Source organism: Prunus avium, chromosome 8 (assembly GCF_965620075.1).
Source record: "Prunus avium chromosome 8, drPruAviu1.hap1.1, whole genome shotgun sequence".
Classification (NCBI taxonomy): domain Eukaryota; kingdom Viridiplantae; phylum Streptophyta; class Magnoliopsida; order Rosales; family Rosaceae; genus Prunus; species Prunus avium.
The window spans coordinates 35,267,023-35,280,416 of NC_142291.1; the positions used below are offsets into that span (position 1 = coordinate 35,267,023).

The window sequence follows — 13,394 nt, forward strand, 5'->3', positions numbered from 1 at the left end:
CATCAAATAAGAAAACTTGATTTTATGGGATTTTAGTATGAAGTATATATTAACTTAATGAGCCATCATTTTTAGCCTAAATCGTATTTTGCACTAAAACCGATTTTTCATATTTTGATTTGGTGGGAATTTGATTTTCTAGTATTTTTATTTGAATCAAAATAGGGGGTACTTCCTTATTTACATTGTAAACTTAAGTAAATGGAGTAATATAAAAATAAATGAAAGTAAAAGGAGAAAGACATTTACTTAAGTGTTGAAAATGGAAATAATTAAGGTAATTTGTACACTTGGAGTGCACTACTACCAGCTGAGTACATGGGAAATTTGAAGCACCTCCTTGTGCCTTAATAGGTCATCCACAACACATGTGGGTACATATCAAAACGTAAAGTATTTGAAATAATATACTTATACAAATACATAACGGTATATTACTTTTAAAATATTAAAAAATTGAGTGGGGGCCTGTGACCACACTAGTCCCAGTGTGGCTCCACCCCTGACTTGTCACATTTTAGGGGTTGAGAGGGAGTACTAACCAGGGGAGTTGAGAAGCACTAGGGATGTCTTCGCATAGCAACTGATCGTCAAGACTTGCGGATGGATTAAATTCAAGCGTTGTAGAATTATCTCCGTGATATCGTCAGGGGTGGGTGTCTGCCAGCGACTGCTGCACTCATGGTCAATATTGTAACAAGTAGAAGTAGTGTGGTTTCTAAACAGAAACGAGAGAAAAGAGAGGCAATGCATGTCTTCCTTTTGCTTTCTCATGCGTCTCTCGTGTTGAGCTTGGTTGTTTTACCTTGAAGAAACCGAATAGAGTCATCTCCAAACATTCAATCTCTCTGTGTTATGCGGAGGCTCTGCGTGATGATCTCTCAATCTTGTGTTTGCTTGATTATGGTGTATATAGTAACAAGCTCTTGGTTTCTTGGCGCACAAGAATCCTCTTAATTAGCATTAGGGTTTGGGAAATCAGTCTGCAAAGTTTGACTTGGCCCACAAATCTCTCATAGCACATTTCCTTTTCCAAAGGCCGACTCACAATTAAGACTTGCGGGCTCAACACTCTTCTTAATAAATGGTGCCCAATACAAAGGATTTATAAATAGAAAATTAGATATTAACCCAAAACTGCAAGCATTTATAGGGAAAAACCGAAAAAAAAAACCTCTGATAAAGATTTTTTCGTGGAGCTGGTGAGAGATTGGGTGAGTATGTAAGATGAAGGCTAACCAGACTAGGTGAATACATATACATAGTGCTCTAAAAGCCATTGAATGAAAAGGTCAATATTTAAATCATAAAGAGGTAATCAAAGACCGCCGACCACTGATGTCATCCTCTATGACGATTGATCCAAAGACGTGTTTGAATTAGTTCTTATGATCTTCTGGATGCTTTGTCGAATTCTTTTTGCCTTTTCCAAAATGTTTTGTTGACTAGAGAAATGCGTAGCTGACTGAAGGACATAGAGAATAAGGACGATGCTTCACTCCTTACCTTAAGCAGGAAGGAGCCCCCATACTTTGATGATTCTTATCATCAAAGTATATATATCCATTGCTGTTGCAGTCAAAAGCACCCATCCATTGCTGCAGCAGTCAAAAGCAAAGCAGTCCCCATACATGGTGTGACTATTTTGTACCCAATCTCAGAATTTTTTCTTAGGGCAGATATATACTTTAGACAATATTCATATATGCTAAACCTCCTTAGAAGGCACAAATCAGCATGAAAAGATTGCAAGTATAAATGCAAAAAATAAAAAATAAACAAGGAATAACAAATCAAGCACAATAGCAAACAAAGAAGACACCAATTAATGCGTGTTCGCCCCAAATCGGGCTACGTTCACAAACTGTCTAAATCACTAAATAAAGGCAGCAAAATAAGATTACACCAAAGAGCTTTCTGGTTTTTCTTCCCAATATAAAATGATCTCTCTTCTCTCAATCAAACTCTGCAAAATTGAATTTACACAACATTCTGCATGTGACATATCCCACAGCATATGTCACGAAATACAAATGTTTAATTTGACTTCCTCCTGTGTGCTAAGAGATCCTAAACAGAAATTCTTCATTTCAGGGCATTAATGATCGTCGAAAGTATATTTGACATGAGAAAAACTTGTGAGGTACTGTAGCTCCATAAGTTCCAAACAACTTTAGCTGAGGGAGCATGCTGTTATCCTCTTTTTCTTTGTATAAAAAAAACTAATGCTCATTTTTTCTACGAAGTTCTAGAAAAGTCAAGAGCTCACAATAAAGAAGTTGCATGGCGGCAAAGCAAAATGAAATATGGTAGAATATTCAAGAAAAAGTGACAAGTGAATGGCTAAAGTATGGCAGTGGAAGAAATCTCTAGAGCATGACTACAAACATGTTGTTGGGAGAAAGTGCCCAAGGCTAAGTCGGCAAACAATAAGCATGCAAAACCTACAATGAAATTTGGAGTGAACCAATAAACTCCCAGACTAAATGGGGAGTAAACAAGCCAACTCCCAAACAAAGGGATCCAAGAGCTACCCAAACAAAGCTATGTTGAGGAGTCAATAAGCTCACCAAGCTAAGAGAAAGAGGGCCAATAAGCCTATATAAGCAAGGAAGGAGGCCAATAAGCCTAAACACTAAGCACTAATTGAAGAAGGCCAATTAGCCTAACCCTATGTACACCAATCTATGTACTATTCTCCTCCAATATAATAAAATCACTTTGTTTCATCTATTGTCCTATTGTCCTAAACCCCTTCATCACATAAACCAACAACGGTATCATAGCAACACCACTCACAACTACCCTACAATCTAACATTCTTCAACCTCTGCCCTGACTATTTCTACTATCTTCAGGCAATGGAAGGAGACATCGGATTTCTCAGGTTGTTACAGTTGGAAACATATAATCGTTGTTAGATTCTGGAAGCGTTGAGTTCGTTTTTTGAGCCTTCAGTGGCAGCCAATCCATTAAAGGCTTGAGTTTTCTATTTGTCAGAATTACTTGTTTTATTTATATCAATGGACAGATCATGTTGTGTACATAATTAACAACTGTCCATATATTTATGATGTGCAAGATAGATGGGACTCAATACAATCAGCGCCTTACCCAGACTTGCATTTACAGAAATAAGTTTCCAGATAACAAAGATCAGATACAACAACAACAAAAACTCTAACAATGTATATGGAGGCGATGCAACTTACTAACAATATCCTTAAAACAAAAGTTTTGGTTTTTCGTCGAGTTGGTGAGAGGTTGGGTGAGTAAGATGAAGGCTACCAGAGTGAAGAATAGATACCTCAAGTGGAAAAATTGGTTACCCCCACTTTGAAGCAGCTATTGATAAACCCACACTCCGCACTATATCAGGCACTTTGACAAATCTTTCCTTGTCACCGTCCAACAACAAAAGACAACTTTTGAGTATGTCAACCAATGTTTCTACGCAGTTCCATGCCTCAGTCACCGAACCAATGCCTTTAAATAGCTCAACTCTAATCCCAGATTCAACTAAATCTTCAACCCTTATATTAATATTGCTTTGCTCAGGTAGGCAGCACAACAGAAAAAATGTTTTCGCTTCCTTGCTTCCTAAGCACTCGTAACTCAACTCTATTTTCCGATACACTTCTTGCATCATTCCTGGGATGTTTGCTGGGCAAGGCTTTCTTAGTTGTCTCAGTGCATCAATCCACACTTTCCTGCTCTTTTGATGCAGTGCCCTTCCAACTGTTGCAATTGCAATTGGTAAACCAGCACATTCATTTAGAACCTGTTGTGCTACCGGAAGCAGCTCGGGAGATTCAATGGAACTGCCTGCCATCTCCCTAAACAAACTCCACGCTTCCTGTTCTAGCAACACACCAACTGAAAAAATCTTTTCAGTTCCAGCAAGAATATCTTCATTTCGCGATGATACCAAAATCTTGCAACCTTTCTTATCACAAGGAAGTGGAATTCCTAATTCCTCCAAATTCAGTGGTATAGAAACATTGTCCAATATTAAAAGGACCTTTTTATCCCCTGATAATCTTTGGCATAAGCTATTTGCTCTTGCAGATAAAGGTTGTCCTGCAAGTGATACACCTAAACAATCTGCAATTTGATCTTGAATACATTTAAAGTCAAGGTTTGGGGTAAAAACAACCATCAAAACCTCATCATATAGACGACATGCTTTTGCTCTCTGACCAACTTCTTTCACCAAGGTTGTCTTGCCAATACCTCCCTTTCCACATATTACAATCGGATTGATTTGATCGTCTGCTAGAGCTTCCATTACGCCTCTGAGGATTGAATTTCTTGATTCAAAAGCAATAGGTCCTTTCGGTGTAGATTCCAGTAACAACTTGAAATTACTTTGGGCTCTCATCTCAACACTGGCTGGTACATTCATGAGTCCTGACATCAACATGATCTTGCACCTTCCGTTTGTATCGGTATCACCATAAGGGATTCCGATGGCCTCAAGATCAGGCATGTCCCGGACATTAGCCAATACTACAAGCAACCTCCTAGAGTCTTGGGACATTCTAGCATGTAGCACCTGCGCCCGTTGAAACAAACTCCCATTCCCCAGATTCAGTTGTAGCATTTCTGCAATCTCACCTTGTATTCGTCTCAAGTTTGCATTAAGGGACACAACTGCCATCACAACTTGTTCAAATAGAGCTTGATGTTTCACTCTCTCAATGAACTCTTTCGTTGTCACGGTATCTCCTCCTCTGAATTTCCGACAATTAATGCCAACCAGGTTGGTATTTTCATCCTGCAGAGCCCTCAAGACCTCCTGTGTATAAGGTAATCTATATTCCAAACGCTCAGAAAGTTGCATAGGTGCTGGTGGAGGAAGTAAGGCTGGATGTTTTTGAGGAGCTAGTAAAAGAAGCAATACGAAAGACAAATAAGAAACAAAGGAGCTTCACTTCTTCCAAATAAATGAAGCAATGGCAAAGACAAAGAAAGAAAGAAAGAAAGCAACAGATGAAATTTCCACGACAAGAAACAAAGAATGAAAGAAAGCAGCGATGAGCCAGATAGAGTTGATTGTATGGCAAGTCAAAGACCCTCCGCCACTGGGGTCTCATCCTCTCTATATGAACCCAATTAAGTGTTGAAATTAGTTCCCATTCCCACTCAGTTGAATGGTTTTGTTGAATTTTCTTTTTCTTCCCAAAATGATTCGTTATAATTGCCAAAAAGGCATATTTTTGTCAAGAAGCCAACGTTCTTGCAAAGGAAAGCCAATTTGTCAAGAGTCAATTCCAAATTATGACAATTTCCAAACCATGCAGTTTTTATTTTATTATTGTATGAAGATTTTTACAATTTGGCCAGCATTGTTGAAGATTCTTATCAAAGTGTATATATCCTTTGTTTGTACAAGTAAGCTTCGAGAAGCGGTCCATCCGTTGTTGTTGCAGTCAAAAGCAGCCTATCAAGGGAAAGAAACTGACCACAAATTAGCAACAGAACAGACAAATTTGACTAATTAACCAACTTAAACTAAAAATCAATTGCATTGCAAAGACTCACTAGTGTAGTGGTTTGAGAAAAGTCCTGAGTTCGAGTCATAGCATTCGTGTAGTATGTATGAGTTTAGTATATTATCAATTTATCACCTCTCCAGTGGAGGATTCAGGATTTGAAATTCGACTGGGCGAAACTTACCTTAAAAACTCAAAGTTATGAGTGAATCTCATTAATAAACATAAAAATATACACATAGTAGGGGGACATAATGAGCCTTATTCTAAAATGCATCTCTATATATAAATAAAAGTTTAGGGAAAAAAAAAAAAACTATTCTTTTTCTTAAAAAAAAATTTCCAACAAATTCTTTGTTTTCTTGAGGTTTGAATTGTGATCCGACATAACAAAAGATAACCTATTTAATCCAACATCCCAACAAAAAATCAAATAAATTCTCATAATAACATCAATGCCTTTAATCAAACATTAACATACCAACAACAAATCAAAACATCTCAACAATACCAATATCAAATCAAACATCTCAACAAAATTCCAAAAGTCGAAGACCTAATTAATTTCAACAAAGTCAGCAAATTATAATTCATTCTTAAGTAAACTCTAGAATAGATTAGAACACATAACTTCTAACCTATTTAAAATATATTAGATTCAATGTTGTCATATACAAAATCTTAAAATTTGGGGGTAGGTAATTAAAGAGAAGATAATTAAAAAGGAGATAATTAAAGAGGAGAGAAATTTTAGGTTATGCATGCATGTTGGTAGCTTTTCGGGTGGGCATAGGTTTGTATGTTTCATATGGGTTGGCCTATTCTATATGAGTATTTTTTTTATTTTTGAAAATTTTGGGGTAGATAGCAGCATACCTTGCCCTAGGCGTAAGACCACCCCTACACTCCTCTCAATAGGAAAAGTCCTAAAAAAACTAATAATTAATTAAATTTATAAGGTTTTCAACTGTAGAGGTCCCTAAACTTTACTTTGAATTTCAATTGAGGCCCGCAACTATTTTTTGAGGTAATTACATCTATTAACTTAATAAATAGTTGCAATTGCATCCTACCGTGATCCTCTGTCAATTTGGCTGTCAATTAGAGGGTTAAAACCTTCAATTGAGTCCTCCCACTCCCAGCATCATCGTCTTCTTCTATTGCGCCGAGATAAAAACTCAGACACCCACCCACGCATTGATCTCTCTCTGTATTCTTCTCCCGCTCCCAGCATCATCGTCTTCTTCTCCCGCATTTGGCTGAGGTGGAAGGACTTAGAGAAGCCACAAACAAGGTAGAGATGGGTAGGGGCCCGATCACGCAGTGCCTTGTAAGCCTCAATCAACAAAATGACTTCGTTTGCAGACTTGCAAGTGGGGTCGGTGGTGATTGATGGCTATGGTGGGACCAAAAGCACTTGTGATGGTGGTGATAGCTATGGTGGCAAGGGGTTGAGGAGGTAGAAGAGGAGGAGCGGGCTGAGGAATTGGAAATGACGCTTTTGGCCCTCAAAATGAGGGCCAAATTGACAAATTTGGACAGTAGATTGTCGAGTTAACAGATGTAATTGCCTAAAAATAAATTGCGGGGCTCAATTACAACTCAAGGTAAAGTTCAAGGACCTTTACTTGTTTTTTACATGTTTGGTGATGTACCCCTAGAACCCAAAAAATTACCAATCCAGATATGATTAAAGAAAGAGAACCGTTTACGAATGGCCCCAAAGTGAAGAAGAGAATTGCTTACTGTCATATTCTTCATTTTGGGGGCATTCGTATACGATTATGTCTTCCTTTTATTAATTGTCATCCTAATGCACATTTTCCTTGAGGTCCAAAAATATACCAGAAGAATTTTTTGAGAATTATGAGAAAAAACTCTACATGGTGTAGGGCAGGTATACTTTAGACATTCATATGTGCTACTAAACCTCCTTAGGAGGCGCAAATCAGCATAATGAAATAATTGAGGTACACACAACATTCTACAAGTTACATATTGATCCCACAGCTCATGTCACGAAATACAAATTATAACACAACAGAAATGCAATTGCAAACCTTTTATGGATCTAAAAATGCGGACCAGCTTTCTTCCCTACTGTCATTGAGCTCCTGCCAAAGATTCTCCCCAGCGCCACTGATACTTATTTTGACTTCTTTTGCTGTCCTAAGAGATCCTAAACAGAAATTCGTCATTTCAGGACATTCGTCAACAATGATCATTTCCACTAATGGCCATTTGAACGCATACTTTCCATGAGAAAAACTTGTGAGATACGGTAGCTCACTAAGTTCCAAGCAACTTAGCTGAGGGAGCATGCCGTTATCCTCTGTTTCTACCACCTCTGTAGTGACTATTTCTTCTATCTTCAGGCAGTTGCTTATAGATAGATTCTTTAGGTTCTGGAGACCTCTGGCAATGGAAGGAGAGACCAGATTTCTCAAATTGTTACAGTCAGAAACATATAATGATGTTAGATTCTGAAATCCTTGAGTTTGCCGTGAATCCATCTTGCTTATTTGCATTCCTTCAGGCTGGGAAGTTGAAGGTGCTTCCCTTGACTGTGAAGTTGTTACAGCATGCCCTTCATTGGCAGGCAACTCTCTGAATTCAAAAATCTCTTCCAGTAAATTGCAATTTCTCACATTTAACTTCTCTAGTTTCTGCAATCTGGTTTGCATGTACATTGGTACTAAGCACAATAATCTGCTACAATTGGACACGTTTAGATCTCTTAGTTCACAGAAGGAGTGGGGTGGAAGTTGGCTGTTCCATATCCCTTTGAAGTTGTACATTTGACGGATTTCTAGGGTCTCCAAGACTGGTAAGTCAACCTGCAGAATATACATTGAAATCATCGTCTCTGAAACCACTAGAGACATGAGAAACAAAAGGCTAGATTGAGTTTCCTTTTCTGCGTCAAAGCGATTTGTTTCACATGTTATCCAACTAAGAGAACTAGGTTTTTACATATATGTTAACGGTAATACATATTTAGGATGTGCATGAAAAATGAGACTTGATAGGGGGGACACCTTACGATGCAAGTTTCAGGATTTAAGTGTTAAGGGATCTATAAACAACTCTGACATGATGATAACTAATCAATGATTTACAAAAGTTTAAAAAATATTGAGTTCAACATGCAATGTTTATGAAACCAATACAATATACTAATAGCATCTACCAAATTGTTGATTTATCATAGAGTAGCTCCCAGCTATATATGAACTCTTCATCCTAACTAGTTGCTGTCATGCCCATGTATATTAACAGCTTCTACATTAATCAACAGCATGACTAAGAAGATGGCTCGAGAATCAAGAATGTAGGTTTGAAACAGCATATATAGAAACATGATAGTGGCATGGATTTTGAGTCCCGTGCGTACCTTTTCGTTGAAAATGTGTGTTGGAAATTGCAAATTTGCATGATTAATTGCCGTTCCACTTCCTGCGGCTGCAAATAATGGAACAAATGTCCTCATTTTAGGGCAGCAAAGCACCAACGTTCTCAATGATGGACAGCCAACAGTGCAGGGAGCGGGAAAAAACGTTATGAGGCTAGGTAAGTTATCAAGATGGATTGTTTTTACTTGAGGAAGAACAATTTTGTTTGTTGCCTCTCCATCTCCACTTTCTTCATTTTGCGTCACAATGTCTCTCATCATGTCGCAGTCACTTATGTACATTGATTCTAGTTTCACCAGACCTTCAACTATGAACACTGGGAACACATATCTCAATGTCATACACTGCATAACTTGGAGCATTCTTAAGTTTTGAAATGCCAGAATGTTTTGAGGTGGCTTCCAGACATATTCCAACAAGGGTAGATTAGTCAACTCCATTTTCTCTAAGCAAGAGAGTGTTGCAGTAACATGCTTGTTTGTGATTTCCAGACCTTCAAAGTCAAACACTGTTTTCAGTGAGCTACAATCCATTACTTCAAGTTGTAGAAGATTCTGTAAATTGTCCACCAAATTGGATGAGAATACACCAGTCAGTTTTTCACAGTTGTCCACCACCATAAGGCGTAGTGCACGAAAGGATCTGACCTATAGAGTTTATGGAATTATGTTAACAGAAATATTGGTAGGAAACAAAATAGGCACATATGGAGGCAATCTTAAGAAAAGGAAAATACCTTGGGGTCAAATAAATGTTGTATAACAGCAGTAGAGCTACTTTCTGGTGCCAACCTACTAGGACAGAGACTGATGAGTTCTGGTAGCTGTAGGAGCTTCAATGTAATCAGTTGAGGAAAGTTCATCTGATATATATTTTTGCTGATTCCAACTAGGCTTGGTAGATCTCGAAGATTCAAGCGTATCAGATTTGGGAACTTTATCTTGTAATTGGCTTCTTCCCCATGCTCCCTTCCTTCTTCCAGGGCAACAATCTCTTCCAAGTGATGGCAATATCTTATGTCCAGCTCTTCAAGTTTCTTCAGACCGCCAGCTACTGACAATAGGAAGAGAGATTCCAAACTATGACATGAACTCACTTCAACCCGTCTTAGATTTGGCAAGCATTCAAATTCAGTTGGTACCATCCACAAATGCGTCAATACAGGTAGATTCAATAAGACTAACTGTCTTAGTTCTTCAAATGACCCCATTCTAAGTTGACCATAACAAATCTCATTTAGACTACGAGCACCATTGATCTTCAGTGAATTCAAGACAGGAAAGACCCGGCGTGGAACCCTGCTTATGGAACCATACTTGTCTTCAAGATACTCCAGTGTGTGAGATTCCAGACCCTCATTCTCCGGAGAACGTGTCATATCAATAAGATACTCCAGTGCATCGCAGTCATTGAGTGTTAGAGACTTCAAGTTTACATAACCCTCTACATCTAAGACATTCAGAGGGTCCTTCAAATTCTTCATTTTCACCTCGAGAGTGTTAGTATCCTTTAGCAACCCGGTGATTTCACTACCCACAAGAGAGAACTCTGCATCAAGATCATGAAGTCTCAAGTAGTTATCACACGGATTTACATCCCATTTTTTATCCATCATCCCTATAGAGATCCGAAATCTTACAAGACCCCTAAACAACAAGCTGCATGTACGCAGCAGATTGTTAACTGGTGGCAGGACTATCTCCAAAGTAGTCAAGTGAAGCAAGAAAAGTAAATCTGTAATTGCTGCATAAGTTTCTGCTTCCTCATCATGATATTCCTCAATCATCCAGTCAACGAACCTCGTGTGCTCTTCTCGTGACCCCAGAAATTCTTCCTCCAATCTGTCTATTTGTTCTTGTTCTAACTGGGCTTCCACCCGATCCCTGCATGGTTGATCTAGTACAATAGGGGTTTGATCCCCTACCACCCATTGCCCAAAGTTATTCCACATGCACAGTTCTTCTAGTAGAAAAAACTTTGATATGACACCCGGTGAAATTACTTTAAGACTATTGCATCCTGTCAAATCCAGCACCCTTAGATCAATCAAATTTTTGCATTCGTCAGGTAATTGTTCGATGTAAGATCCACGTAGGCTGAGTGTCATGAGTGTTCGTAGCTCTCCAATGACAGGTCCAATGTCCAAATTCAGATTACAATGCTCTAGACACAGTGTCTGAAGGTTTTTCAAAAGTGGAAGTGATGGCAGTATTGGCAGTACAAATGTGTTCTTCATAACTAAAACCTTGAGATTTTCCATTCCTTCTAAAATAGTGGCCGGTGGTTTCAATAAACATTCATCTGGACATGACAACAATAAAAGCTCAGGAGTTTCATTTGTTATCAGTGTACTGGAGATGTATTGCCCAGAAACGTAATTGTTAGGCCAACCATTCAGTTCCGTCCCGTATCTTACCACAAATACATCTCTACTCTTAGAAGCTATTGATAAGGCTGCATCCCGCACCACATCATGCATCCTGACACACCCTTCCTTGTTGCTGTCTACCAACAAAAAAGAACTTTTGAGTATGCCAACCAATGTTTCTACACTGTTTCTTCCTTCTACCATTGAGTGGATGCTTTTGAACAACTTAAGCCCGCACCCATATCTAACCAAATCTTCAATTGGTATATTACAACCTTCGGGATATAAACAACAGAGCAAGAAACATGCTTTGGCCTCATGGCTTTCTAAACATTCGTAACTCAACTCTATTTTGGGATACACTTCTTGTATCATTCCTGGAATGTTTTCTGGGCAAGCCCTTGTTAGTTGTCTAAGTGCATCGTTCCACACATTCTTGCTTTTATGTTTTAGTGCCCTTCCAACAGTCGTAATTGCAATTGGCAGACCAGCGCATTTACTCATAACTTCATGTGCTACGAAATATAGCTCAGGAGATTCAATGGAACTGCCTGCCATCTCCTTAAATAGATCCCATGCTTCTTGTTCTGTCAAAACATCGATAGGAAAATTCTTCTTGGTTTCCATATCATTGAATATATCCTGGTTTCTTGATGTTACCAAGAATTTGCAACTCATTTTATCACAGTGAAATGGAATTCCAACTGTCTTCAAATTTACTTGTGTAGAAACATTGTCCAATATTACAAGGACCCTCTTAGTACCTGATAATCTTCTGTGTAACTTATCTGCCCTTCCACGTAAACCCTTTTCTGTAAGTTCTAGACCAAGAAACTCTGCAATTTCATCTTGAATACGACTCAAGTCAGCGGTTTGGGTGAAAACTGCCATTGTAACCTCGTCGAATAGACCGTCTGCTTTTGCTCTCTTACCAACTTCTTCCACCAAGGTTGTCTTGCCTATACCGCCCATTCCACATAGTACAACCGGATTGATTTGATCATCTGTTAGAGCATGCATTACATCTGTGATGATTGAATTGTTTCTTGATTCAAAGTCATTAGATCCTCCCACAGATGGATACACCCATGACCATTTGAAATTGCTTTGAGTTCTCATGTCACTGAAAACATTTGGGAGTTGTGACATCCATATGATCTTGCATCTCCTTTTGCTATCAACATCAACACAAGGTATTCCAAATTCCTCCAAATTAAGTGTTTTGCTTACATCAGCCAATATTATGAGGTACCTCTTAGAATCAGCTGACATTCTAGCACGCAGCATCTCTGCTCGTTCAACCAAACTCTCGCTTTCCAAATTCAGTCCTAACATTTCTGCTATTTCTCCTCGCATCCGTTTTAAGTCTGGATTTGGGGACACAACAGTCATCATAACACCTTCAAATAGATCCTGTTCTTTGACTCTCTGTATGAACTCTTCTGTTGTAACTATTTCTTCTCCTTCCATGTTTATCCCACTAATTCCAATCATGTTGATATTGTCATCATGCAGAGCCCTCAAGACCTCCTTTGTATAAGGTAGTAATCTAGATTGGACATCCTCATAAAGTTCCATAGGTGCTGGTGAAGGATCAAGGTTGGATCTTCTTGAAGATCCAACGCCTTCATGGGGAGCAGTATTTGTTACAGCCAGAGTGAAATCCTCAGAATGTTGCATTGATGGAAACCCAATCTCCGGGGGAGGAGCAGGATAGGCTACCATCCTGAAACTGCCATCTCCAAGGAGCTCATTCACCACCAAAGTCATCTTCTTAGCTTTCCTACCCAAGGAATGACGAGCCTTCAGATTTAGACACCAACCATTGAAGCAGCCTGCCTTTGCAACTCTTTCTTTTTCAAAACATGCCTCCTTTTCCAATATGGTCATGCTCGCATCACGCAACCAAGTCTCAACTTCAGGAGCTATTATCTCCAAATTCCTGGTTGCTGCATCGACCCGCAGCCTCACCCCATTTGTTTTGTCTCCCAGCCTCTCAACTTGGCTGGCAAGATGCTCAATATTGCTCTTGTAGTGAATTAGATAACTAAATTGGCGCCAAACTGGTGCCACTGTGTACTCCGACACTTTCCCAAGAACTGAAATACAAATTTCCAT

At 38.9% G+C, this 13,394-nt stretch overlaps 1 protein-coding gene across 1 annotated transcript; it reads right to left on the reverse strand.

The window, feature by feature from the left end:
• Window positions 1-6,583: 6,583 nt before the first annotated feature.
• On the reverse strand, window positions 6,584-13,394 carry LOC110758107 (uncharacterized). Its single transcript, XM_088245319.1, has 5 exons — window positions 10,280-13,394; window positions 9,645-10,228; window positions 8,890-9,555; window positions 7,577-8,332; window positions 6,584-6,891 (listed from the first exon to the last, which is right to left on the reverse strand). The coding sequence occupies exons 1-5, from the start codon at window positions 13,392-13,394 to the stop codon at window positions 6,640-6,642; spliced, it is 5,373 nt and encodes a 1,790-aa protein (XP_088101445.1). The 3' UTR covers window positions 6,584-6,639.

Bases quoted from the DNA above. Each gene is read 5' to 3' on its own strand.
- LOC110758107 (XM_088245319.1), bottom strand. From the start codon at position 13,394: ATGGAAATTTGTATTTCAGTTCTTGGGAAAGTGTCGGAGTACACAGTG. The intron at 10,229-10,279 runs GTTCTCCGGAGA...AGTATCTTGAAG, and splicing joins GTATCTTATTGATATGACAC to ACAAGTATGGTTCCATAAGC. The intron at 6,892-7,576 runs GCATTTTTAGAT...GTCCCACCATAG, and splicing joins GTAGGGAAGAAAGCTGGTCC to CCATCAATCACCACCGACCC.